General features: G+C 36.0%; 3 protein-coding genes across 3 annotated transcripts; all 3 read right to left on the bottom strand.

Moving 5' to 3' along the window:
- Positions 1-91: 91 nt before the first annotated feature.
- On the bottom strand, positions 92-1,288 carry LOC132557415 (beta-1,3-galactosyltransferase 1-like). The gene has a single exon (XM_060221914.1). It carries the CDS (start codon positions 1,286-1,288, stop codon positions 92-94), a length of 1,197 nt encoding a protein of 398 aa, XP_060077897.1.
- A 1,316-nt stretch (positions 1,289-2,604) lies between these two features.
- Positions 2,605-12,937, bottom strand: LOC132557405 (galectin-4-like). Its single transcript, XM_060221905.1, has 12 exons — positions 12,854-12,937; positions 12,416-12,504; positions 9,846-10,161; positions 8,314-8,399; positions 7,758-7,950; positions 7,525-7,644; positions 6,994-7,082; positions 6,621-6,825; positions 6,285-6,407; positions 6,027-6,115; positions 4,223-4,427; positions 2,605-3,254 (listed from the first exon to the last, which is right to left on the bottom strand). The coding sequence occupies exons 1-12, from the start codon at positions 12,875-12,877 to the stop codon at positions 3,141-3,143; spliced, it is 1,653 nt and encodes a 550-aa protein (XP_060077888.1). The 5' UTR covers positions 12,878-12,937; the 3' UTR covers positions 2,605-3,140.
- Positions 12,938-14,293: 1,356 nt separating this feature from the next.
- Positions 14,294-25,025, bottom strand: LOC132557408 (galectin-8-like). The gene is made up of 14 exons (XM_060221907.1): positions 24,839-25,025; positions 24,054-24,106; positions 19,683-19,771; positions 19,194-19,518; positions 18,896-18,981; positions 18,332-18,533; positions 17,928-18,047; positions 17,718-17,806; positions 17,041-17,242; positions 16,719-16,838; positions 15,843-15,934; positions 15,335-15,539; positions 14,698-14,818; positions 14,294-14,598 (listed from the first exon to the last, which is right to left on the bottom strand). Exons 2-13 carry the CDS (start codon positions 24,075-24,077, stop codon positions 14,705-14,707), a joined length of 1,668 nt encoding a protein of 555 aa, XP_060077890.1. The 5' UTR covers positions 24,078-24,106; positions 24,839-25,025; the 3' UTR covers positions 14,294-14,598; positions 14,698-14,704.
- Between the last annotated feature and the right edge of the window lie 1,772 nt (positions 25,026-26,797).

The following is a 26,797-nucleotide window of genomic DNA, read 5'->3' as shown; positions in this document are numbered from 1 at the left end:
CTTGTGGAAACAGACAGATTTTTGCCAAAAAGCAGATGATCATGCATGTGTAACTAGCTAGTCATAATGAAGGGAACACCGCAGGTATGTATCAATGTCTTCCTGGATGTCTTTTTAGCGAGTTTTTAGGAGGACTTTTGTTGCTGTTTGCATTCATTCTAACATAGTTCCATGCACGTGCATGTGGCGGCCATTCCCTTCGAAGGGAGGATTGTCTTTTCATGTGCGATAACCCCTTCCTCATCCGCCTCTCGAAGTTGCACTGATGTTGCCATATTTGTTTCATCTCTTCAGGTATGAAGCCGTGACTCGTTATAACGAATGGAGATTTATTTAAGCAGTTGGATGCCAGAATTTTGTGGGCGTTAAATCCTCTGATTGTAGAAACACCGATGCGTAGTTCTCTTAGACAGAGAGCCATGTAAACGTCTTCAAGATGGAAGAATGTAACATTTGGCGATACTAGCAATATCTTTTGTATAACATCGATTTTTGTAAGATATGCAGTCCCAGAGCAAAATGGAGGATATACACGTTCTGGGAAACTTTCATATGACGCATAATATTTACTGTCCATGTTTCTGAAAGGCGAAGAATTAAACATACAGTAACCTCCGAAGCGGAATTTTTTGTGTCGCAGAGTCATCATCAATATTGGTTTATGCACCCAGACGTCGTCATCGACTTTCATTACAAACTCTGTCTGAGGACAGCGACGTGTAATCCATTTGAAAGCCATGACAGTTTTGTATGTCAAATTTGAATACGAATCTAAAAAGTCTACAAGGAGAATATCCTTATATTCATTGTTCTCACGGATCATGTTTTCGATGTGAACGTTTTCACTTTGTGGGCCTCTTCCTGTTACAAATATATATGTTTGATTTTTTGATGTTCTCACGTCAGATAACCAGGTCTTTCGCAGAGCCGTTCTTTGGGCTATATTGCTGTATTTAGTAAACACCAGATAGACTAGTGTAAAGTTTTTATTTGCACATATGTCATTTTCGATGAGGAAGTCAAAATTTATGATAAAACAATTATTGCACATTTTATATCTCGAGTAATTTCCAACCGGAAACAAAAAGCTACGCCGATTGAAAGATTGTTGCACGCTGAATAAATTTCTATGATAAGGGTTCTCTACCTGTTTTATGCGGTGCTTGAACGACTCCTTTGGGACCAGAAACAACGGTTCACGTCTCAGATTGGAGTCCATTTCTTGATTTCTCTGTTTGAAGTCGATGTCTTGATCAAAAACGATGGCGTTGTGTTGACCGTTCGACATGTAGTAATTAATGGTTCTTTCGACGCCGATCCTAAGTCCGACACACCAGTATGACAAAATAGCGAAAACAAGGATGAACCCGAATAGGATAACAAGGGTGTTCTTTTTAAACAACTTCATAATGTAGAATGGTTTGTTATAACTGGCTATACCTGGCTTGTCTAGCGGCCTGACTACGTTGTTAGTAAATACTGGAGTGATTGATTCAGATTAGACAACAAAGACGGTCAGAATCAACAATCGGGCGATAGACCGGGTTCAATGTACAAAGTGTGGGTTATCCTTACAGTTATCGTGTTTGCTATTACAGGTAGACATGTTGTCACATGGAAATATATTTTGTTTAATTAAAAGACAAAAAAGTAACTAATATTTTAATAACGATCCAATAACCACTTTGCTTTAATTACGAGGAATATAAATTTACTCACGCGCTTTGAAGACATTCTATGTGATCTAGTCATGAGAATTAATGGAAATCACATAATTAATATCAAACACCAGTATTAAGCATCCTGTACCGTGATTAATATAGCCAAAATGCAAAATCGTAAAATTTCATCGTAATAGGCCCCCATAGTGATGTGGGCAGAATGTGAAATATTTCCTCTCATTCTCAGAACCTAGTTCTTAAGTCTTCAGTTGGTTCCTTTATAGAACTCGCCTATCATTAATTCACAAATAACTTCGAATCCCGTTTAAAACGTACGTACAGCAATACCCCTGTATTCCGTCCGTATTTCAATTGGGAGGGATAATAGATCGGGTCTAAGCACTAATCCATTAATAAGAATGTAATAATTTTTTTATTAAGTTGACGTTGATATGAATACTTTTGACAGGTCACCATATTTTTCACGGTACATCTTCCTCATCTTTTAAAAAGTCAACGCGTTATGTTCCATTTTGATCAAAATCTCTTCTGAATACCGTCAGATTTAAAGTCTAATGATGAAATTGATTACAAAGATGCTTAATTCCTAATTTGAAAAATCTTGTTTCAAAACTAAATATTTCCTGTAAATTTGCTGGATATATCTTTATTTCCAGTTACGGAATTATTGAATTATGAGGCTTATGCACCTGCCCATCTAGAGTTTGTTTTCTTTTGACGCTTTGGGTCACTTTCTTCATAGACTTGAAAATTTCGGCCTTTAGCATCACTGACGAGTCCTAGAAGGACGAAACAACTGTATCTTATCTCAATTTGTATCTTAAGCTGCTATTCACTTGTGTGTCTTCTTTTGCACAATCTTTAAACAATATCACTGTGTGATTTAATCACCAAAGAAAAGAAAGAAAACAATGCAAAAACCTAAATAAGTCCAAAATATTAGTTCTTTATTAAAAAGAAAAAACACACACATTTAAACATTTCGATCATCGTAAGTATATTAACTCAATGTTGTCATTAAGATAACGACGTAATGTTGGAATCGACATGTTGTCACCGACATCTGAGATAATTCAACACTAGAAATACATCATTGCGCGACTTGTCGAAACTCCTTATAATTCAAAACACCGGATATGTAATAACAATAACCAGTTTCCATACAAAATATTAAAAAGATAAAGAAAAATTATGCAGTAAAACAGAACCAAGCTTTTTTTCTCATCACGCAATATAAGTTTGATAAAATGTTAAACAAGAGACATTCAGATGCAATTGAATAAATGCCCCCTAGCAAGCAGTGTAAAATTTAACAAATCATATTGGTGTTTTTGTGAATAAGAAAACAAAATAGTAAAAAATGTAAATTATCCTATGAAACGAACTACAAAAAACAATGCTGTCTTTAGTGATAGGTACCGCTGATACCTCCCATCAACATTCGTGTTCACCGTTACTCTATAAAATTTCAGGCGCAAAGAAATTGCCGGATCCCATCAACTGTATGGCTCCAATTTGATCTAGGGCGACACGGTGATTGAAATCGATGTATGGTTCTCCGTTAACAAACGTCTGCAAAATAGGCGATATAATTCAGCACCATGTATATTAAATCAATTAATGAATTAAATTTCAAAAATCTTCTTCTCAATACCCAGATATGGTAGAATCAAATGCTCTTCATGAATTTAAGCATCTTGAGGTGCTTTAATTACCAAAATGTGTCTCACATTTCTTCCTGGGGAGGAATATATTTTAAGACTTTGTATGTAATTTTCATTAAAAAAAAGTATTTTTGAGCGTAACGTTATATCCCACTGGAAGTAACTTTATAAGAATTATCTGTATAGGATGATAGTTTTGATGGTATGCATGTATTGACACTGTCTATATTCAGTGTCACAATCTCTGTTTCATGACCCTTGATAACTATCCTTTAACCTTTATATTCTATATTGCTTATCTCAGGTGACCGTCAAGGCGGCTAGGCCTCTTGTTATTATTGTAAGAACAACAACAGTAAAACGGATTCTATATTTGTTCGCACAGGGTTTATGCTATTTTAGTATATTTTTTGTTTACCACGAATGCCATCAAATGTCTATATCATTCAAACACGGATTCGGGTTATCTTTAAGTGTGACTTAATGAAAACGTACTTCTCATTCTCTTTGATTTTATCTACATTTGGAAAGTCTAGCGATTTAATTCATTGCTTCAACTCGATCAGTTTTTGTTTCCACAGATTTCATCCGAATTTAACATTAGATAGACAGCATTCTGACGAACTCAGCCGATTTCTATATACATCTCATTGGTCAACACAGTTACCAAAACGCATATCTTTATGAATATGGACAGTATATAGCCTAGTGCGAACAGTATTTGATAGTTTGATAAATGGTGGTTTATCAAAGGAATGCTTGATTAAGATACAAGGATTTTCCTGCATGCGCAACTTCGTCATTTTTTTATCAGTGATATTTGGATAACTACAGATATTCAGTAAAGAGGAAACTATTTCACAAACAAAATCTTACCGAAAACTTGTCCTGCTTGATTTGAAATGTGATTTCAAAGGCCTTTCTTTGTTGGAATGGGAAATTGGGCTGTTCCTTCTCCTCGTTCTGCCAGCCACCACCGATTAAAGCATTGCGTACAGTACAACCTTCACTGATTCGGGGGTTGAAGTGGAAGGCAATATCTCCATCGTCACCATCTCCTACTCGGAAATTTACGGCGAATCTACAAGGATAATGATTGTGATTTATAAAAAAAAACAACGTTTATATCAGCATCAAATGAGTAAGGAAGATAAGAAGAGATAAATTTTCTAAAAAGGAAACGAATGACCAATGGTTAGCTTTGGCAAGGGAGGAAACAACATCAATAAATAATGATAATGAACAAATTGATAGACTCGGGACGTAAGGGACCAACTTATAGTCAGTGGACGTAGGGTATCAACACAGAGTCAGTAGATGTATAGACTCGATACGCCAGGGACCAACTTATAGTCAGTGGACGTAGGGTATCAACACACCGTCAGTAGATGTATAGACTCGGGACGTAAGGGACCAACTTATAGTCAGTGGACGTAGGGTATCAACACACAGTCAGTAGATGTATAGACTCGGGACGTAAGGGACCAACTTATAGTCAGTGGACGTAGGTTATCAACACACCGTCAGTAGATGTATAGACTCGATACGCCAGGGACCAACTTATAGTCAGTGGACGTAGGGTATCAACACACCGTCAGTAGATGTATAGACTCGGGACGTAAGGGACCAACTTATAGTCAGTGGACGTAGGGTATCAACACACAGTCAGTAGATGTATAGACTCGGGACGTAAGGGACCAACTTATAGTCAGTGGACGTAGGGTATCAACACACCGTCAGTAGATGTATAGACTCGGGACGTAAGGGACCAACTTATAGTCAGTGGACGTAGGGTATCAACACAGAGTCAGTAGATGTATAGACTCGGGACGTAAGGGACCAACTTATAGTCAGTGGACGTAGGGTATCAACACACCGTCAGTAGATGTATAGACTCGGGACGTAAGGGACCAACTTATAGTCAGTGGACGTAGGGTATCAACACACAGTCAGTAGATGTAGAGACTCGGGACGAAAGGGACCAACTGAAAGTAATTTGGAGAAATCATAGGCCGTTGACGTAAGAGCTCATCCAATATTGAGTGGACTTAAGAACTCAACATATAGTCGGTTGACGTAAGAACTCATTACATATTGAGTAAACAAAATAACTCAACACATAGACAGTTTACGTAAGAGCTCATGATATATTAAGTAAACAAAATAACTCAACACATAGACAGTTTACGTAAGAGCTCATGATATATTGAGTAAACAAAATAACTCAACACATGGACAGTTGGCGTAAGAGCTCATGATATATTGAGTAAACAAAATAACTCAACACATGGACAGTTGGCGTAAGAACTCATTACGTATTGAGTAAACAAAATAATTCAACACATAGACAGTTGACGTAAGAGCTCATCCAATATTGAGTGGACGTAAGAACTCAACATGTAGTTTGATGACGTAAAAGCTCACGGTATATTGAGAGGATGTAAAAATTCAACATATAGACAGTTGACGTAAGATCTGATCATCTAATGAGTTGGAGCTCCGCATATATTGGGTGGACGCATTAAGGACAAACATACAGTTCGATGACCGAAAGAAACTAACATGTTTACGACTGAATGCAAATTTGTGAGATCATCGAGCCATTTGATTAAAATTTCTGAACTATCTCGTATGATGAGAGCGATATTAGTAATATTAATACGATATTAAACAGTATTACCCGTTTCCATTTTTCTTTATCTTTCCACGGACTACGACCCAATTATCCTCCACAAGTGGGTCAGAAAGGACGACAACCTCTTTCTTTTCCTTTAACATAAAACAAACGAGTTGTATGCGTTGTTATGTGTGATACAAAATCATAAATGAGTATTCTGCATTTGATGAATAATTCCAAAAATTAACATGCAAAATCGTCGCAAACTTCTATGGAAATATCTTATAATCGATATGATTCAATTCGTATGTTTCAACGTACCAATCTTCGTCGCCCATCCACTAAATAGAGCACGCCGTCACCTTTGCCAATGGCGATTCCCTTCACTGCACTCATTTCACCTCGACATTTAAACTTGCACAGTACTTCTCCGTCCAGAACAACCTGCCGAGTTCAACATACAGTCACATATAAGTCTGTCCTGGTTTATGAATTACGTAATTATCTACATACAGATCCAAACACCATTAAGGAAGAGAACTTCGCAGGGTTTAAGCATGTTTGTTATTCTATGCCCTTTTTGTACGAATCAATAGAATGATTAAGGGTAGTATTCCAATGAATATTTTCACAACAATCTTCATCAAATTATTTTACCTTAAATTTCCTCTTCTTCGTGATAATTTTAAGGTCAAACACGTCATTAGTCCCAAGCACTTTAGGCAAAGGAATCTTTTCTTCAGTACCCCATTGCCCTCCCGATCTAGTGTTCATTACAATCTCTCCTTGGTCGACTCGTGGATTGAAGTGAAAGGCAATATCAGAGTCGACGTCGGAGCCTTCCAGGAAATTTATAGCAAATCTGTAAAAAGAGAAATAAATCGCCAACTAACAATGTTGTTACACTTACATGTTTACCGTCGATAATAATGTAGTTACAATGAAGATTACCAAACAGTGCCGAAAGTTCATATAAAACAAAAACATCTTTATGATCCGTTCATGGTGATCAATAATGTTTCTAGCGAACCTGTTTCCACCTTTCTTCATAAAGCCTCGGAAAACAAGCTGTTCTTTGTTACCAAGCTCATATGGCAATACTTGTACATAGTCATCGTCCTACAATGAAAATTGCATCAAAATATTTATCGGATTGCGATTCTACATCCATTTCTTAAGCCGAAGAAATTCAATAAAGTTCTTAGAATGAAATCTATGAGTTTTGTGTTACATAAACTCATCAGTTCATGGTACGTTACACAACTCATTCTTTACGCTTAAGTAGTACCTAGCTTTTTCTTCTTCTATTATACGGTTTTTTAGCTTAAGTAACTTGTTCCAGCATGAACAATTCTATTCCCTGTGATGAATTGGCGTTGAGAGAACATGTCTGATTACAAAGGGTTATAACCTGGCCCTTCTTTACACTGGATTATATAGGACAAAGAAAGTTGGTATCGCATAGAATGTTAAAAAAGGAAAAGGAAAAATAAGAACGCTTAACAACCCTTAAAATGCCTTTTTAGCATATTTAAAGATGTTACAGCTGTCATAAAGTTACCATTGTTGTCAGACATTGGACCATCTTAACGTCAACCTTTCCGTGAACCTGAAAGTCAGTGACTGCGTTCAAGTCGCACCTGTGGCCATAGGTGATGTACTCCTTGTTGTTTACATAAACCTGCAACGCAAGGGTTTTCAAACTGAAATTCATAGGAACATATTTGAAACATGCTACTCATAAACATTTTATTACTAATAAGTTTACAATGTAATGATAACATATACACATACCGTAAATTCATCATTGTTGCAGAAAAACATGGCGTCGAAAATGGCACCAGTTTCAAATGGGAAACTGTCTCCTCCTCTTTCTTCCTGTCCCCATCCTCCGCCCAACTTACTATTTCTGACGACAACACCTTCACGTGGACGTGGGTTGAAATGAAAGGCAATATCAGATCCACACATGAAGTTAAGACTAAATCTATATAAAGAAATGAAAATACATTAAGATATTCATTACAATAACCATTGGTGAGTGTTTATGTCTTCATAATGTTATTTATTATGTATTTGCTAAACAGAAGCCGAGACAAATTTGTTCTACCCTATGTTTATATCGATGGAACAATAAGGATGAAGATTATAAGGGTGATTTCACGTGATGATTTTATCCATTACATCCTGTTTATATTAACCATATTAATCATTTGACCCTTGTACCCATTCCCTATTTGTTAAGAACACTCGACTTTCCTTACTACCGTTCTGGGTTTCGTTTTTTTTTACCATTCTTAGGATCACTGACCCACCATATGATGGCAAACAACTGTAAACTGCTATTTACCCAGAGTTGTCTTGGCACGTGCCGAGAACTCTTATGGCTCTCCCGACCTTAAGTCCGCCATTGAGTGGTGTGCTGTGCCCATGGGTCTGAAACATGTAAGCATCGATATCACGAAACCGCCCAAAATATTATGTTACCAGATGGGGGTATACAGCTGATATTAAGCTGGGTGGAAGATAACTAGAAGTGCGCCCATTAGTACATTATACCAGAGACGTATATATACGTCTCTGATTATACCATCAAGACATAGATTTATTAATTTCAACAACGACCGAATCACTGGAAATTGTAGTATACGGTCTCCTACACTATACTTTGTCGTAGTAATGATATATAGACAAATGTAACACGGATACAAATATTACATTTAAATCTATCAGGATTATTTTTGGTGGACGCTTCACCTTGACCACCAAAATTGTATTCATACGCGTGACCAGATCGGCGTTCATAGCCTGATAAACACCTGTCTGGTTTACCTAGGACTAAACGGGACACTGGTGATAGAATGGAGATCTATTGTAACTTACTGGAAGATTAATATAATAAGTTGATGTTACAGTAAAACTAGGTTGTTTTGATATATCATGTCGCATACGATATTTTAACATAAAAAAGAATATACGGAAATGTCACTGCGTATCAATACCATATGGAATCATAAGAAATCGTCATGGAGGAAGTATATCATACAATACATATATGTTATGTGATGTGAATAAGCATGACTTGCGTAGTTTAATTCTGACTGAAAATCGCTACTCCCAATCCATGCTTGCACTTCTGGTTTGGGATTACACTATTGAAAACATATAATTTTGAATAAAGTTTGGGGATTAGGTGTGGATAGATGATGATGAGGCAAAACACTAATAATAATAAACAGCTCTGTTGTTGATCAGTGTATGATGTGATAATGAGGATGAAAGGTTGATGATGAAGTGGTGATGATGATATGATGATTACGATGCTGAATATGTGTTACTGCTGATGATGATATGATAGTGATGATGATGATGATATGGTGATGATCATGATAATGAAGTGATGATGATACGATGATCATGATGATAACTATGTGATGATGATGACGATCATGATGATGATGATGATGATGACAGCAGTCATTGAGTTTGTATTATTATTGGGGCTTGTGAATGAAACACAGTAGTACATTGTATGTCATGTCAGCAAAGAGGAAAGAGTAGGAACTAATGAGTGCATGTTTTGAGTGAGTGTACATGGGTGTAGTGTGATGTGTGCCAGGGTGTGTATGTGTGTGTGAGTCTAGTATATATCGTGTGTTGCATACCTTTGTAAAATCTTGAAAAACAAAATAATAAAAAAAAAAGATTCTGACTGAAAATCATAACGCAGCTTTCGTTATTTATTATGGGGTAAAAATCAATCTGTAACAGTCTGTAACATCCGGGGTATCGGTGCTTACGCTCGACACAACGAACCGTTTTTCTGTTTAATGTCTTAACTACAATTATGTATTCTAAGCAACGTTACTTTGGGATACTTACGTATCTGTCCAAGACGTGGACCTCGTGGAAGTCAGCGCCGCCAAGTTGAAGATGGCTACCCTCGCTATGAGACAGACGGTGATTGAAGTTACAAAATCTATCTCCATTCACCAGTATTTTGAAGCAGTCGTTTGTTACGACAAATGTGATAGCGAAATCGGAGCCGTTACTGAAGGGGAAAGATGGCTGTTCCCGCTCTTCGTTTTCCCAAGTGCCATTGCGAAAGGAGTTCCTCACCACGACGCCCTGATCCGGACGCGGGTTAAAGTGGAGGGCCTTGTTACTACCGTCTTGGCTTTGAAAATTTATCACCATCCTGAGTTAAAAAAACAAAGTTCAATAAACCGAGATAAAAGCCACTTATTAGTGTCTGAAGGCGTTACCATATACACGTATACGGTTTTAAGGTCTTACGCTTTATTCAGAATTATTAACGTTACTTTATCTTATATGCTAACAGTTGTTATTGAGACGTGTGTTGGTTGATGATTTTATCATGCTTTATTAGCGACAAGCATAATTTTGACCGGGAGGGTTGTAAGGAATGTTTAATATTTCTATCTTATTTCCTATTTATATTAGTGATGCGTTGTATGGTTATATTAAGCATTAAAAGGATAGAAATGATATCTACAATTCGGTCGACGATGTTTCAACTAAGTCAGTATCAATTTTAACAAATTTTATCAACTTTTCATATGTTAATAGCATCGGACAACATGCTATGCCTATGTAAGCACATTCCAAATTAGTACATTTGTGTTATAGATCAATCCAATAGGGTACAACTGACAAAGGGAGGTAACTCCAATTTGTTGTGGAACATAAAGTACTTATGAAATTAATATACTTGAAGTATGCTTTGAACATTTTATCAGAATTATGCAAATGATACGAATTTATTGATTATTCATTATACACGAATACTGTGATACAGGTCTTAGCGGCGTTTCCACTAATCAAAATTACATTTATATGAATTATGTCCTGTAAAGATACTTTCTTTTATAAATAATACAAACCATTAATTTACAATAGCATTCCATTTTTATTGTGATTTCTTCTTTCCATTTCACAATAACAAAAACACTTCCGAACTAACAGGGTATGCGTTAAAAGTTTATTACAATTTCAAGAACTTATTCGAATTTCACGATTTCCTTGATAAATGTTAACTGCTGGTGGATATCTGTATATGGAAGCTTAGTTTACAATGCCACTTTTCGACGAAATCGCTCGATTACTAGTCGGATTTTCAGTAAATATACAGCGATTTTTCACAAATAAATGAGAAGAACGTGCAAATCCAAATTTAATACATTTTCAGTAGCTTACGTTACGGATCTCTTTCAGTTCAGTGCCGAAAAATAAGACGGTGGCGAAACAGGGCAATATCATAACAAGGACCTTTTATCGCTGTCATTAGTGTACCATGGCATGTACCAGGGGTACAGAGAGCGAAAGTCATTGTAAACCCTGGAATATCGAGGATGATTATACAACTGTTTTGTACTGCTCTGGCTCGTTAGTGATTTTGAGGGCCTAGATATTGGAATCTTGGAGGAGAATAAGATATATCAAAATTGATCGAACGAGATAAATCGGTGTTAATTGGAAAAACACTATCCCACCATTAAATAAATTGCATGGTTGTGTTTTTCAGGGGAAGGTTCATAATATGCAACAATGAAATGAGGCATAAAAAGGTCAAATTTCCCTCAAATGTCCAAGGATTGCATACGGAACAACAAACAGTACAAGGACAATCATTCTCGATACTACAGGGTTCGCTCTCTGTAACCTTCAAACATTCCCTTCCGAAATTGAAGGTACAAACGAAGTAATTGGATTGGTTTCAGGAGACCAATCACCGGCTGATACGTTCCTTTGAAGACAACAAAGGAGAGACACCAAACAAAGTCATTGCAATATACCGTTATGCGATCTTGAGATTCGTTTTTATGTACATCGAAGGATCAACCTAGTCTTTTCGTCTCGTTAACAAGGTGTCACAAATGGAACCTTTAATTTTGTCATGACATTTTCCAGGGGTACATAGAGCGAGAGTGATCGTAATATTTGGAGAATCGACGATGCTGTGTGATATATTTTGATTAATGATTTAATCCTGCTGTATCTAGTTGTATTTTTATGTAAAACTATGCTATGCACTTGAGTGTCTTTTCTACAATCTTCAAGGCCGTCATACTAGTTCCAAAGATAGCATGTTTGTTTATTCCATGTGTAGTTAGCAGTAAACAGTCGTTCTAGAATATCTGAAGAGACTGACATGCAGTGTGATGACGTAATTTAATCATCTCTAACGTTTTGACTGACAAAGATTGTAAGGTTTGCGTTATTATCTTGTCTCTCGACGGCGGTGTGCAAAATATTACACATTATTTTCCTGCGTAAATAGCTGTGAACAAAACGGTAATTGCTGTGTCTAGTGTAAATATGTTTATCCGTGACCAACGACCGGAACCCTTGACGTAACCACAGCGTTAGTTTATTAGACAATGCAAACATAGGGTTTACATTCAGTTGGTCTAACAGGTTTAAATCCCTACCTATCGTTTCCTGCACATTTTCCAATGACTGTTACCACTTTGCCTGGCTGGAGGCCATTCGGTATGGCAAGTACATTCCCTCCCAGGTCCTGCAATGTTAACATATAATGACCACATCATACATACACAATGCATCACTATTTATAGTACACTACTAGTATTGTGTGTAACTGACGTTAATACTTAACACGTTAGAACACTTGTAAAAGTGAACGCTCATCATTATTTCGCGTCCATTACTAAACACACACGAAAAGTTAGCAAAGATATCTCGAACATAAATACACCATGTTTGTTGATTTGACTATCTGCATTGCGTATGTAATAGTACTCCAACATGACAGAAATAAACACAGGAGTGAAAAATCGTCTGCTAGCGAAATGCAAAAGGCATGTATCATTTTAGAACTAGTGTCACCCAGTGTGATATATACTCACGTGTACGGGTAGTTTGATTAACATGTTGTCCGTGAGATGAACGCGCTCTGGCCTGGGTACTGCTCTCGGGTGTACAAAGTGTGTTGTCTTGTCAGATATACAAACAAGCAGTGTAAGGTGTATGGATCGGATTGGATGGTTATTTTTAGTGCGGCAACACCAGTTTTCTATACAAAACCTATCGCCTACATTTCCTTTTATGAATAACTTGACGTTATTTTACAAAACAAATCGTAGGTAATTTTGATAGATTTTAGAATTGTTTGTTAGCAGCATGTCTGAGCACGCTAATCATCTAGTTACTGTATTGATTCGGATGTAAGCATTGAATAACATGAACATCTGTGCACGTGATCGATATCGTTATATTTTGAAGTCTACCGTAACAAAAGTAACAACAGAATACATATGTTGAATAAATTTTCCTATATATGACACTCATTACTAAGTAGATCGGTGATTAACCCGATATATAACCGTATGTAATAAATCCATTCCACGCACGATAGATATTCGCACAATAATGTTGCAATATCACGGAGTACTTATTTATTTACTAGTATACATAATATCTTACTTTGTATTTATTGGTTATTATTGAGTGATACTAAGCTGTCCTTTTTCTTGACGCATTACCGATTTGAGATGATGTTTATGCAGCAGTTACAAATAACTTGTTACAATAACAATTTTTTTTTTTTTTTGTGTGAAATAGAAAATGTACTTTCTCTTTTCCAATTACATAATCTTGAATGTCTGAAATATTTTATACTTGTTTATCTCGTTGAACGCACTCATGAGATAACATTTTACGTTAATTCGCTGATGATATGTAATACATCTGTGTAATTATGTAGTCAATGGGGAATCTCGGACAATGTATTCTGCGTTATTGCAGTTTCTCGAATTGTTAATGTAAATATTTGGTAAAGGATGGTCGCTAAGATAATATTTTAACCGGATCCTTTGACTTTGGATTCAGTTATGACGTTCTACTCACCACCAAACACTAAATCAAGTGTGGCAACGGTTATAAACAGGATCTTAAAAGCTTACCTGTACGATCACAGGGCCTGTTTAAATTTTCATCGTATATTTTCACGATTGACTTCTGAGAGTAAATACACCGTGCTTTGAAAACACTGTGTTATTGTGGGATTAAATTTTTGTGTTTTTTGGAAAAAAAAGAAGAAAAAACAAAAACGCTTTGTCTACGTTCTATTTCGTGGATAAATATACAAAACGTGACCCCATAACAGTTCATGAAAGTATGTAAATCAACGAAAAAAGCTAACGAGGAAAATGAATCATTTTACCATATGCACTGTCTAACGTTTTCTTCTGTCTGTCCGTCATGTGTCACACAGTCGGTAAACAGTGTGTTGGTGTATGGGTTCTCTGTTAATGTTTGGTCATAGAAATAATACCACAACACATTGATCTAGAGATAGAAATGTATAGAATATGTTTATTTAACATTATAGACCACAGATAAAACGACATGTAGTAATGTTTCAGCCTGATTGTACTAGACACACGTTGAATAATGCGTGTATAAACGATCCACGGTACAAGTCTATTGCTATGCCAATATACACAAGCGATTGTGTTCAGAAGCCAAGTTAAAACACAAGAATTTGACGTTGTCCATCCATATTCATTGGTCCAAGGAATAATGTCTATTTCGATGTACAATTCATCCACACGTTCTATTCCCACTGGTAGTACTTCTGAAGATTTGATCCCTGAGGAAGGAAGCGATCTATATGTTATAAAAATATTTTTGATATCCAATAATGTCACAATACACACATTTCTAAAACCTAAAAAACATGTATACTTACGATTGTTTTAAAAGAACTCTGGCTCAAAGAAGTCAGCGTCTCCAGTCAGTTTCACGTGACACACGCTGTCCAATGGGAGGCGATGGGCATATTCAATGTACCTCTGGCCATTGACGTATGTCTAGAAAGAAAAAAAAAGTAACGGAAGAGATCATTATCATACGCATACCTGATTTTTTGTGCTCTATAAAGCTGGATGTGTTTGATGCTCATTTGTTTGCCTGTTGGTAACGTTGCCGCATACCTTTTTCTCAACTGAGAACGTGACGTTTATAACTTGAAGTGACCAAGATTTACATGCCAGGTGTTGTTGATGATGCAGAAGAAGCTTGCACTCTTCCGGAATGTATTTTTCCGGAGTCTCGGTTTACTATATTACTTTGTTCATATTCTGCCCTAGTTTTATTGAATTTGAGTTTCGACCATGATTATGTTGACAAGTTGATATTTTCCTGTTGTTCTTTGTCCCATTCATCCAAGGATGGCAAATTTCCTTTTTGTTTCCATCATCTTATTCTCTTTTTCCAAATTTGGTTGTGATACAACAATTGAAAATCAAACTAAGTGGTAATGAGCATGCTCTGTTTTGTTAAGTACATTCGCAGAAAACTTATATTTTCTTCAGTAGGATACTTACGACAAACTTATCCGGTTGAGCATTGATGGCAACTTCAAAAGTATCCTTAAGTTCGAATGGGAAGCTTGGTTGATCCCGTTCTTCACCCTGCCAATCTCCCCCTGTACACGTGTTTCTAATGGTGCAGTTCTCTTCCAGTCGGGGGTTAAAGTGCATGGCTATATCGTCTGCGTCATCGTCACCACAGGTCAAGTTTACTGCGAAACTATGAAAAAATACAGAAAAAACTCGTCGGTGGAAAATTGACCTCAGATACATCAACATAGTTAAAATTTCCGTTAATAGAAAAAAAAGTAATTTGTAAAATAATCCATGACTCCGACACAGCCAAATCTAAGATTTATTTTTCATTTTACACCTAGTCCAAACCAAACGATTACTATCCGAACTGTACACATACACCAAGGAGGCAAAGCAGAACATGCTAAGTTTATTAACAAAGTCGTTTGTTTTGAAGATACTTATCTTTATGTTGTATATGCATTTTCAAATATTTAAGAACGCGTACCCTCCGGATCCTTTCTTTGGAATTCCTTGAACAACAACCCATCCGCCTTCACGGAAACCACCAGGAATTCTCTCAATTGCTACTGGCTTTTCCTAAATTAAAACGTAGAATTTTCATGTGAGCTTTTATATATGCTAGATTTCCAAGAAATTGGAGATAAATCCCCATTGGTTGTCAGTGATATCTTGCTTTCCGAAAATCGAAAAATGGAATGATGATGTGATCGAGTAGAATGTTTAAATTCTCAGTGTGTGGTACATATATAGAAAATAATATAATGGGAAACACTGCTGATTAGCAAAGCATAAGAGCTTCTTCCATAGCAAATCTTTAGATGCTTTACAATTAGTATTGCTACCTCAGAAAGCCTACATGGTAGGCAAGCATGTAGGTCTACTGAGGTAAATTTGATATAAAAACGCTTATGCTTTTACTAATCAGAAATGTTTCCACTGTTATCATTTATATATGTTTACAAAGAAATAAATAATTCAATAATGTAATAATAATGCTAAAATACGATTTCTGATAAGTATATAAAGTGAGAATCTTATATTTCTGGTTTTTATATAAGGCAACTTTACTGATAAAACTTACTGTTTCAGTTGGATAGAGATGTATTCTACCTCAGTGTATATATTAATGGTATCGCAAAAGCAATTACTGACTGTAATACCTGTTGATACTGATAATCACAAATAAACCCTTTTTATGCAGTTACCATTTAAAAACAATAATATATAAACCATACTTTATATCAAGTGCTCTCTTTAGTTTATACTTCGTTAAATTCTACATTATTAAGCCTGCAAATCTTGATAACGAACAAGCGAGTGATGCCGACGATGATGCTGATATCGTAACACTTGTTCTCACCATTTTCCTCTGAAGCTTAGCCTGGTATATGAAGGCATCTCCTCTGACGTTTATACCTTTGATATCCTCTACTTGGCCTCTGGCGTCAAATTTGGCACACTTCTTTCCGTTTACGTATAGCTGTGGACAAGGAAGATTTCAATAATGCGATAGCTATTTAAAGACAGAATTACAGAATTAAACAATTTTACAAGTGAAAATATTATATAACTAATTTGACAGCATTTTGACAATTCACATACCTACATAATAAAAATACACGGATTGCACGAAAGTAAAGAGAGGAAATTGGAGACTGAGTTTCAATGGACAGTTTTCTTACTTTAAATTTCCTGCTCTTTGTCACGACTTTGATCTCAAATGGTTCGTTGTTTAAGAAGCAGGAAGGTAGGTCTTCTCTCTCTTCCTCTCCCCAGTCACCCATTCGGCAGTTCATCACCAGTGCTCCCTCTCCAATACGGGGGTTGAAATGAAACGCGATGTCATCGTCGGCAGAAGGTCCGTTCATTAGGTTCACCGAGAAGCTGAAAATTGGGAAATGTTATCTTTAAATTTTGATGTCCTGTGGTTCTTTAGTGGTATATGTGAACAATGTATGAAATATAGTAAAGAATATACTATTTTCACTTCGTTAGGAATTACAAATCAACGGTACAGAACGTTAGCCTGTAAATAGCTTTTGAAATGTCATATAACATCTGGGCATCTTCAAGGTAAGTAACCACTTTACAATTTCACAAATCAAATCATTTTCTAAAGTGCAATATCAGTTATAAACAAGAAAATATATAAATACATGTTTAAAATTGTTCAGCAATGAATGTAAAAACTAGAGAATTTAGTATATCATACAAGGGACTATTGTGAAACAAGTACGACTTTATAAATATATGCCGTTCGGGTTAGAATATCAATTATTGTAAAAAAAAAAAAACAAAATCAAAACATAAGGAGGGAATGAATTATGAAGTAATGAATGAGCTTTATCCTATCACTTACGTATCACCACCTGGCTTCATAAAGCCCCTGAAGAGAACGACATCTCCCTTCTCAAGTCCGCATGGGATCTCCTTCACGAAGTCGTCGTCCTATATTATAGAATTACAAAAAACTCAGTAAATTTTAGATAAGGACAAATTCATATTTTTCGTCCATTTTTTATCAAGAGATAAATTGAAAAGAATACAGATAATAACTTAATTGACATACCAAGGGTTCGTAGTACTCGACGTCTTTGATGTCCATATTGCCTTGGATATGGAAGTGGGATGAATCTGGAACTCCACAGCGGTGTCCGAAGTTGGTGAAGTACTTGTCATTTACATGGACCTGCATAGCATTTAGTAATATGTTTCTATATATGTGTTCGTTTTTCATGTTTTTGTTCAGTCATCAAATTATAACACGAGTATTTTTTAATGTACAAATACAGTTGGAATTATATTGAAATCAATCATTATTCTAATTTGTCCTGATTATATCAATCTACGTGAAAAATGTCAGGCGAAATTCAGGCTTGTTTATGAAAATGGATTCTCTATGACTTCAGGGAAATCATTCTGAAACTGACATACATGCAGTTACACCTGTTTGACCGTTGTAGGTATACGTACCACATACTGGTCATCCGTACATATGAACATTGCGTCAAAGTAGTTCATGGGTGTAAATGGGAACTCTGCATCGTAATCTCTCTCTTCATCTCCCCATCCTCCAAGGTTGGCGTTCCGGATAACCACGCCCTCTGTCGGGCGAGGATTGAAGTGAAAGGCCGTCGAATTATTCTCGCAGTCACAGCCGAAGTTGATGCTAAATCTAAACGTAAAATGATCCATGGTATGTGCACATCATAGTATGCGATAGTTGTTTAAAACTGTTAACACTGAAAAAGATTTTATTATATTTGATTGCCAAAAAATAACTAATTTTAGCAAAGTACTAACACTTCCTGTTAGTGAGTAACCGATACATCTTGTTTTTACAGTTTATAATGGACTTTTTAATGTTGCTACTTCGAAAGTAATGATATATTTCCTTAGTGTGCTTTCGGTATTTTCTTCATAGTGTATAACGGTTCCACGGTTGCGAAACCTGAACGTAACATGTCTTTTACAAGTAGGGACATTCTTTGAATGTTGACTTTGTCATTGATTGGCCTACTACAGTGTTTAACGAACCCATCATTGTCCTGAGCAGCTCCCCTCACACGAACAGCTTTGCCGACTTCCATATTCCCGGGAATTTCTGTGCGGTAGGGCAGACTCTGAAACACAATCACGAAATACTGATTTAAGACTTCGGTTCAATTAAATATCACTGAAAATTCCAACTTGTCGTTTTCTTTGAAACTCTAAAAAGTGCAACGGGAAATCAACAATTAGCAAAGACGATAATTTTGAAATTTATGCTTATGAGTCGAACATAGTTCAAGTAATTTTTGTCAGTAGCGTCTTGTTTGTATGTAATTTTACTTACGTATCTCTCCTGGAATGTGATGTCATAATATTCCACGCCAGGTGTCAAATGCAAGTAATGGACGTTTCCATAATCAAGCCTGTGTGCAAAGTTGATGTAGGGTTTGCCGTGCACGTAAGTTCGGAATGCATCTTCAGCAACTTCGATACGGAGAAGGAAGGACATGCCATCGTCGAATGGAAAGTGGGGCTGGTCGGTCTCCTCCTCCATCCAATCCCCGGAGAAGGAATTTCGTACACACGTGTTGGCGCTTGGACGGGGATTGAAATGGAAGGCGATCTCCCCATCAGTGGGGTTCTCCTCCTGCTGCAAGTTGATGGCAAACCTAAAATTCACCAAATACAGTTACTTTGCTATCCCAGTCCTCAATCATTTATCAACAGTTTATAATTCCAGTGCATAAGCCAAAAATGGTTCACCTTCTTTATCCATTTTCTGTTACACATAGGATATATTCAAGACGATATCGAGAATATTGTAAACACTTACACATCGGTGCCCCAGGTAACTCTGCCGCGTATGATGATTTGTTTCCCTACATGGAGTCCATTTGGAATCCTGTAGGTTGCTGGCAGGTTCTGTAACAAAAGCCATGGGGTTGTACTCTTTGTAACAACATTTTACATTCGTAACATTTTATTCGGGTTTGATTTGTTTTGAACTGTGCCGTTGTATTTTCTTGTCAAGGTGTAGAAAAAAGCACGTTATTTTTAGGGTAAACTAGATGATATTGTCAGACGCTGATGCGAAATTGTGATTGTTGCAAAGAAATACTGGTGGTATATTCGTATCTCGAGTCCAACATTCCATTGGACCCTAACTCTGTTTTCAGAAATATGATGTCTATTTGTCACAATTTTCTCCTGCATCAAGATATAGGGATTTATAGGGCATTTCAGCATTACAGAAACAGAATCAAGAATATGACTACTGGATCAAACTGTATATGGATACGGCAATAAGTCTAGGACTTAAGAAACAGGATCAAAACTATCTCTATGGATACTAGTCAGGACAATCAATAAATCACTTAGGTACGAAATCGATATGATCACTTTAAACACAGGATCAAAACGATTACTACAGACGTGGGATCACGAAAATCTCTATTTATACGGTTCAGGGCGATCACCGTATGTACCGGACATAATAGGTATGAGATAAAAAATACCCTTATCCAGTGAAAAACAAAAACCACTACATTCTTCGCTTGAAGTGTTCCTGAATCAACTAGATCGTTGTTGTTCCGGAAAGTGCAATGGTGTTTTGAATAATTAACCAGCAATTATAGTTATATCAAGTATTACATGTTCAGTCAGTTACAGTGAACAAATTCGAATCTATCATACATGAAGTACTGTCTTTATTTGTTTCTTGTCTTCCCATGATTGAGCATGATAGTGCAAGTCAATAGCAGTAAAAATGATTATTTGGGTTCGGGGTGTATTACAGACAATACGGCTTAGTGCAGCAGATAAGTTATAGACATTCATTTTTACTGTCGAGTATGGGAAGCGATATTTGTCGGGTATTCTGTATTGGTAGACAACAGTGTAAACACACTAAGCAAACATGACCTTCCAGGGTGTGCTATAGAATTCATATCAGACAGTTATAAAGGTAAGGGACATTTACTGTTGTATATCAACCGAACACCGAGTACAAGCCGACACGTCACCAATGGTATCATTTGGCGTGGATGAGACATTAGTCCCATTGGCCCAGTAGAATATGTTGATTCGGTGAATACTGAGAAAGCTGTCTAATAGGAACACCTTTGCTTTTAAGATATTTAGGGGTTGTTGAATATTTTTCTTAAAATATCGTTAGATATCCAAGATATGGCAAGGAGACAACTAATTTATCGTGATTATTGCAATTGAATTTCACTTCATCACAAAAGAAATTTCTAATCACCATCCCAGTGATAAATTACCTTGCCTTCTGCCACCTGACAGATACAAATAGACCGACAAGTGGTCTACGATAGCAGGGAGAGTGGTCACCTTACGTCTAACTAGCCACAAAACTGCCCATACCATTGCAAGTGATATCTCCCACATAACCGAGTATGTATGATAAATATCCCATTTGTTACAGATAGACCCGGGTTTATGGGGACCTGGGAAGATATCTTGGTCAGGGTTTGTTCAGTATCATGTGATATAGTACTATCCGATTCGATCATCTTGTCAAAATCCATGTAATACTAAATGTTATACCTAACTCCGCCTGTACCTTCAGCAATGAGGTGATAATTACAAGAGTCATATAGTCTATGACTTCTGTGCATTCAGTATTGTAGCGATAATTTCACGAGTTACATAGTCTATGAATTCTGTATCTTCATTAATGAAGTAAAAATTACACGAGTTACAAAGTCTATGACTTCTGTACCTTCATTAATGCAGTGAAAATTACACGAGTTACATAGTCTACGAATGCTGTATCTTCATCAATGAAGTGAAAATTACACGAGTTACAATGTCTATGAATTCTGTATCTTCATAAATGAACTGAAAATTACACGAGTTAATTACATTATGTAACGATAATTACATTATATAGTCTAGGACTTCTATGCCTTCCGTAATGTGGTGATAATTACACGAGTTACATAGTCTATGAAATCTGTACCTTCAGTAATGTAGTGATAATTACACGAGTTACATAGTCTATGCACCTTTATTACTTGAGGTAAATGTAGCAATTAATCCAACGAGGTTCTGTTTAAATGACCTATATCATTTAGTAAAGATACCAGCTATCTATATATCATCCTAACCTTTGCCTGCCTTCCTGCAGTTAGTCACATACGGCACATGTTATATCCACCAAGTTTGCCCTGATATTAAAGAACTAAAATAGCCTGAACCGGATTTTATATTAACGTCACTGCGTCCTCAGTAGTTAGTAAAATGTCATTTATGTACACAAGATTTCATTTCAACCAAAAGGCACCTTGAAACACCAAACGAAATCAGAAATCAAACTGGTTTAAAGGTGATATATGAATACAAATATATTACTGAAAATGTAATTCAGGAGCGTGCTATCTAAATAATTTCCTTCCTTATCATTGTCCTTACATAGACATTTCCTCATATATTATACTTCTGTCTATGTCCCACGTCAAACCGACTACCTGGTAATGTACACAGGGACAAGCGAAGGAGTTTGCGCCATACCACCCTATGGCACAAGTAGGATAGACATTGTAACTAACAATTAATTTATTGACAACGTCCATCATATATATCCAACAGAACTGGAAATAAAAAAACACGACACGACACAAGTCTTCTACATCAGCCGCTTTTCTCGATCTTTTCCTACCATGAAACCAGCATGGACAGCTTTCCACCTAGCTGATAAACGTGATGATTTCGTTTTTGTGAATTTTTCATGTATAAATAGCAACACTCCTGAATCCACAACATATGTTGTTAACATGTCATAGTTGATTCGATATTTAAGATTCTGTTCCCATTATCGCGATTTTCCTACAAGAAGTTGACGAATAAACTCATAATACAGGGTTTCAAAGATGAAGGCTGATGACAAATACGGGGCAGTTTTATGGTCGTCGTAATGATACGATTGAAATATACTGTTTCTTTGTGTGATCTGAAGCTAGGCGTGTTTGATGATCGTTAGTTTGCCCGTTGGTTTTGGTTGTTTACCTTGTTCTTATTTTAGAAAGTGATATTACTAACTTGGATTGACCTGTTTATATGGCGAGTGTTGTCGATGAAGCAGATGGCGTTTATTCGTTCGAAACACCTGGTCTTACTCTCCTTGTACTTTTATCAGGAGTCTCCATGTAGTTCTTTCTTTTATATTTTGCTTAGTTTCATTAAATTAGAGTTTGGATTATGATTATGTTGACATGTTGGTATTTTTTTAAATATATAACAGCGACACATGAAAACATGTATCGATGCGACATTAAGCTTTAAATTAACGACTTAGAATTATATCATTTTGTCCTTTTTACAAGGTTAGCTTTTGTTGACATATGCAGTTGTGTATACTGTACAGATTGGACCACGTATTTTAAATAAGTTTATTTCCTGCCTTTAGATTATTTCCCTAACATATTTTTCGTGTCCATATCTTCCTGTTACATTTTAAGTGATTTTAAGGGCTTTCGACTGAGGAAGAATTTAATACAATGTTAAGGTTATCGATTCTCCTGCTGATTAAAGTGAAGGGATTACGGTGGTGGAACTTTTCGCCTACGGTTCATTATCTGACGCATTATCAAGCATTCCAATGCAGGACAACACCGCTAACGGGTCATACTATTTCAAATATGTCCTCTGTCAATATCACACATCTCCCTCACCTTCGTATGAGACTAAATAACTTTATTGGTCCGATTAACATGCTGATAAAGGTAATAGAAACGCTGTTGCATTTGTTTTAACATTTACTATGTTTACAATTTCAAATGACGTATGAAATGGTTGTGTAATTAATTCTAGCTTAGGACATGTAAATAAAGTATAATCCTTGTCATATGCGAATAATTCTGACCCTTAACTTATGTAACGATAGGATGTGCATTATGACGCATTCCCCAGCATTACGAAGCAGATATGCGAAGTGTTTATAATTGTTTAAAACAACATTGTAAAGTAGACGTGTGATTATTTTTCGCAATGGATGACGTTTTCGTGTTTATTTCTATGTGTTTTATTCTTACACAATACATTTGATGATGGTTATAACAGATATGAATAGCAAATTTTCATCATGACTTTTTAAAATTTTGACTTGTTAAGCATTATAGCGTATGTATGCAAGTATGATATATGTAACATAAGTTGGATAACCGCCTTATATTAACTCACTTACCACTCTGCTTATTTGATAGGACATGCCTGCTGGTAGTTGGACGGTTTGGTGATCTGTAAAGCCAATATATTTAAGATAATACAACGCTCAGTCACGGTAACGGTAATCATGACTAAGACGTTAACATTGTGTACAGATAATAAAAAGACTGTCATTTTTCTGCGCAATGATAACCTTGGTCATTTCATGTCTATAAACATTGACTTTTATTCTCCGGCTTTTTTTACAGATATAATAAACAGCGCCTGGACGCGGTATTGGAAATATCATAGACTGAAATTATCACGGAGTTGCAGTTTTCCCTGTCAATAGGATTGTCTATATCATCAATATATTCAAATAGCTGTTATAAAGATGTCTCGCAGACGCCTCATTAACCTACACAATACTACACACATGCTTTACTGATAACCTCAGCCACTTCATTTTTCACTTCTTCAAAAAGTGTCAACATTAGAACATATGTTGCATACTGATAAAACACTGGGAAAACTTGAATAAGTATCATTCCAAAACATCAATCATATTGTAATACCATTTTATCGATATCTTTCCATAATGTGAATGGCAAAACTTCCTACATTGATGGTATGTATATATATTTGTTTAACCCATGATAAACTAGGGTTTCATGTTCTTGCATTTTGTTATAACTAAACTAAAAGCTGATGTTACAGTATATAGTAAACATTTACATTACTATTATTTGATATTTAGACAGATGCAACAGCCAAGGATCAGTTTGACCCCCCACTAAATGTAGAATACTACGAGAGAATACTTACCTTGAGACGACGACAGTGGATGATGGACACCTCGGTGACCAACTCACGGATACAGACCTTTTATACGGAATAGGGCGGTGCCGAGGTATGTGTGCACTTGATAAGACTTGTGTTATCGGATGTCACATGACCATACCATACATGAGATTACGATGAGTATCCCCTGGCCAGGTAATTTGTTACATGGGGTTTTAGTACGTGGGACGAAGGTTGTTATGCAGGTGATGTCGACGCATTACACTAATACACACAGCCCTATACAAAATACTGATACAAGCTTGTTTCCAGAGTGTTGTATGACACTACACTTCTCACTTAAAATGCCTTTGTAAGAGTATCGCATATTTCTGAATAAACTGAATCTGTCATTTCTATAATTACAATTTGACGAGAAAATTTAGTGTTGAATGTTGTGGCATCCAGACTTGTAATAAAAGTATTCATTTCCCCTGGTGATATACCATTACAGCTATAGACATTGTCCCCATTACAGGAATAAAATAATACCTGAGTTAAAATACATTTAATGCATTCCAATACAAGAGAATATGAAATTACTGTTTTCGACAGAATTGTATGTTAGACCAGACGATACATTATATATCTGTCTACTTTGACACTCATCGTACTGGTTTTTGTTGGGACTATTTCGTATATTAATTTATTTTGTCTGGATCATCGAAACTAAGATATTTTCTGCAATACGATTTCTAGACTACACATTGGACCTATTCAATGTTGAAAGGGAGATAATTCACGTGATGTCTTTTTCAGCAATAACAAGAAAACACATTGATAGGAGTAGATTTTATCGAACATAACATATATCACAGTAGGAAAAAATGTTGGTTCAACATACAAAAAGAAAAAAACAAAGGAAACATTCTGACATAGCAACAAGTCATTAGGGATCTACCAATAGATCATTAATAATATAATAATTTATGTAGGTATGGTACAATTCAAGATAAAAAGATAACCGGCGCTAATCAGTTAAAAGGTAAACATTTTACAATAAAACCTGAAATATCGTTTATGAATTTAAGGGGTTTTATTTTTACTAGTTTCAAGGAAGGAATGAAATCGTAAAAACAGAATTATCGTATAGTCAGTATTTCTTATTTTATGGGACACGTGCGCGTTAGATGTCCTTATACATTTAAAAGAACATCGCGAAAGTTTTGACCAGTTTTGAGTATTACCAACTATATGGCACGTGAGAATACTTAAATTAAATATACGGCTTCCTTGAAAAAAGTCCATTTTAATTAAAGATTTCGACAAAACCACAAAAAAAAAAAAATAAAATAAAAACTGCCCCTACAGTAAATTTATTACTGTTATGACAATCAAATTGTTATTGTAATGACTATCGCGTGACAACGACGTGTATGATGGCAACACATTAACAGCGGCAAGGCAATACTGAGAGACGAACAAGTTTGGTGTGAGTTTGGATTATGATTATGTTGACATGATGGTATTTTTTTCTAACAGGTAATTCAGGAATCAAGGTTATGATAAAAAAAATAAATTAGATTTTAAAAAATCAAGTGTGTTTGGTGTATGACTAAGGTAAAGTTGTTGTTATCAGGGGTGTGATCAGAAGCACGTGCAACCGGTTACATCATTCAGATAATCCTAGGATACTACTGATGACAACCCGTAAATCGCTTTACTATATCTGATCTTGACTAATTATATCATTTCATTGCGTTGAGTATCCTAAGGATTTTAAGACTATGCTCTCGGCGTGTAACAGAGCTTGAGCCTCCTAAACCAGAGGGTTTTTTTTGTTTTTGTTTGTTTGTTTTTTTTTTTTTTTTGTGAACATTTTACGCCTGAAAACCTTCAATTGATAATGGTTGCATGCGGTGAGTCATGTTTCAGCTGTTATCAGAAAATCATGCTCTAAAATACTGATCTTAAGACATAATCGTTCTGAATAGCTTGAGTAAA

This window comes from Ylistrum balloti, unplaced genomic scaffold, assembly GCF_031769215.1.
Source record: "Ylistrum balloti isolate Yb309-2 unplaced genomic scaffold, AGI_CSIRO_Ybal_v1 Utg370668, whole genome shotgun sequence".
Taxonomy (NCBI): Eukaryota; Metazoa; Mollusca; class Bivalvia; order Pectinida; family Pectinidae; genus Ylistrum; species Ylistrum balloti.
Note: the sequence above shows the minus strand (reverse complement) of the source record. Positions and strands in the feature narration are given on the sequence as shown.

Excerpts from the sequence above, each read along its gene's own strand:
- LOC132557405 (XM_060221905.1), bottom strand. The coding sequence starts at position 12,877 with ATGTTAATCAAACTACCCGTACAC. Across the intron at positions 7,951-8,313 it reads ACGTGCCAAGACAACTCTGG|ATTTAGTCTTAACTTCATGT; the intron begins GTAAATAGCAGT and ends TTCTTTATATAG. Across the intron at positions 6,826-6,993 it reads ATGAAGAAAGGTGGAAACAG|ATTTGCTATAAATTTCCTGG; the intron begins GTTCGCTAGAAA and ends CTCTTTTTACAG.
- LOC132557415 (XM_060221914.1), bottom strand. The coding sequence starts at position 1,288 with ATGTCGAACGGTCAACACAACGCCATCGTTTTTGATCAAGACATCGAC.
- LOC132557408 (XM_060221907.1), bottom strand. The coding sequence starts at position 24,077 with ATGTCCTATCAAATAAGCAGAGTG. Across the intron at positions 19,519-19,682 it reads GTTACCTGGGGCACCGATGT|GTTTGCCATCAACTTGCAGC; the intron begins GTAAGTGTTTAC and ends GGTGAATTTTAG. Across the intron at positions 15,935-16,718 it reads CTAAGCTTCAGAGGAAAATG|GAAAAGCCAGTAGCAATTGA; the intron begins GTGAGAACAAGT and ends GTTTTAATTTAG.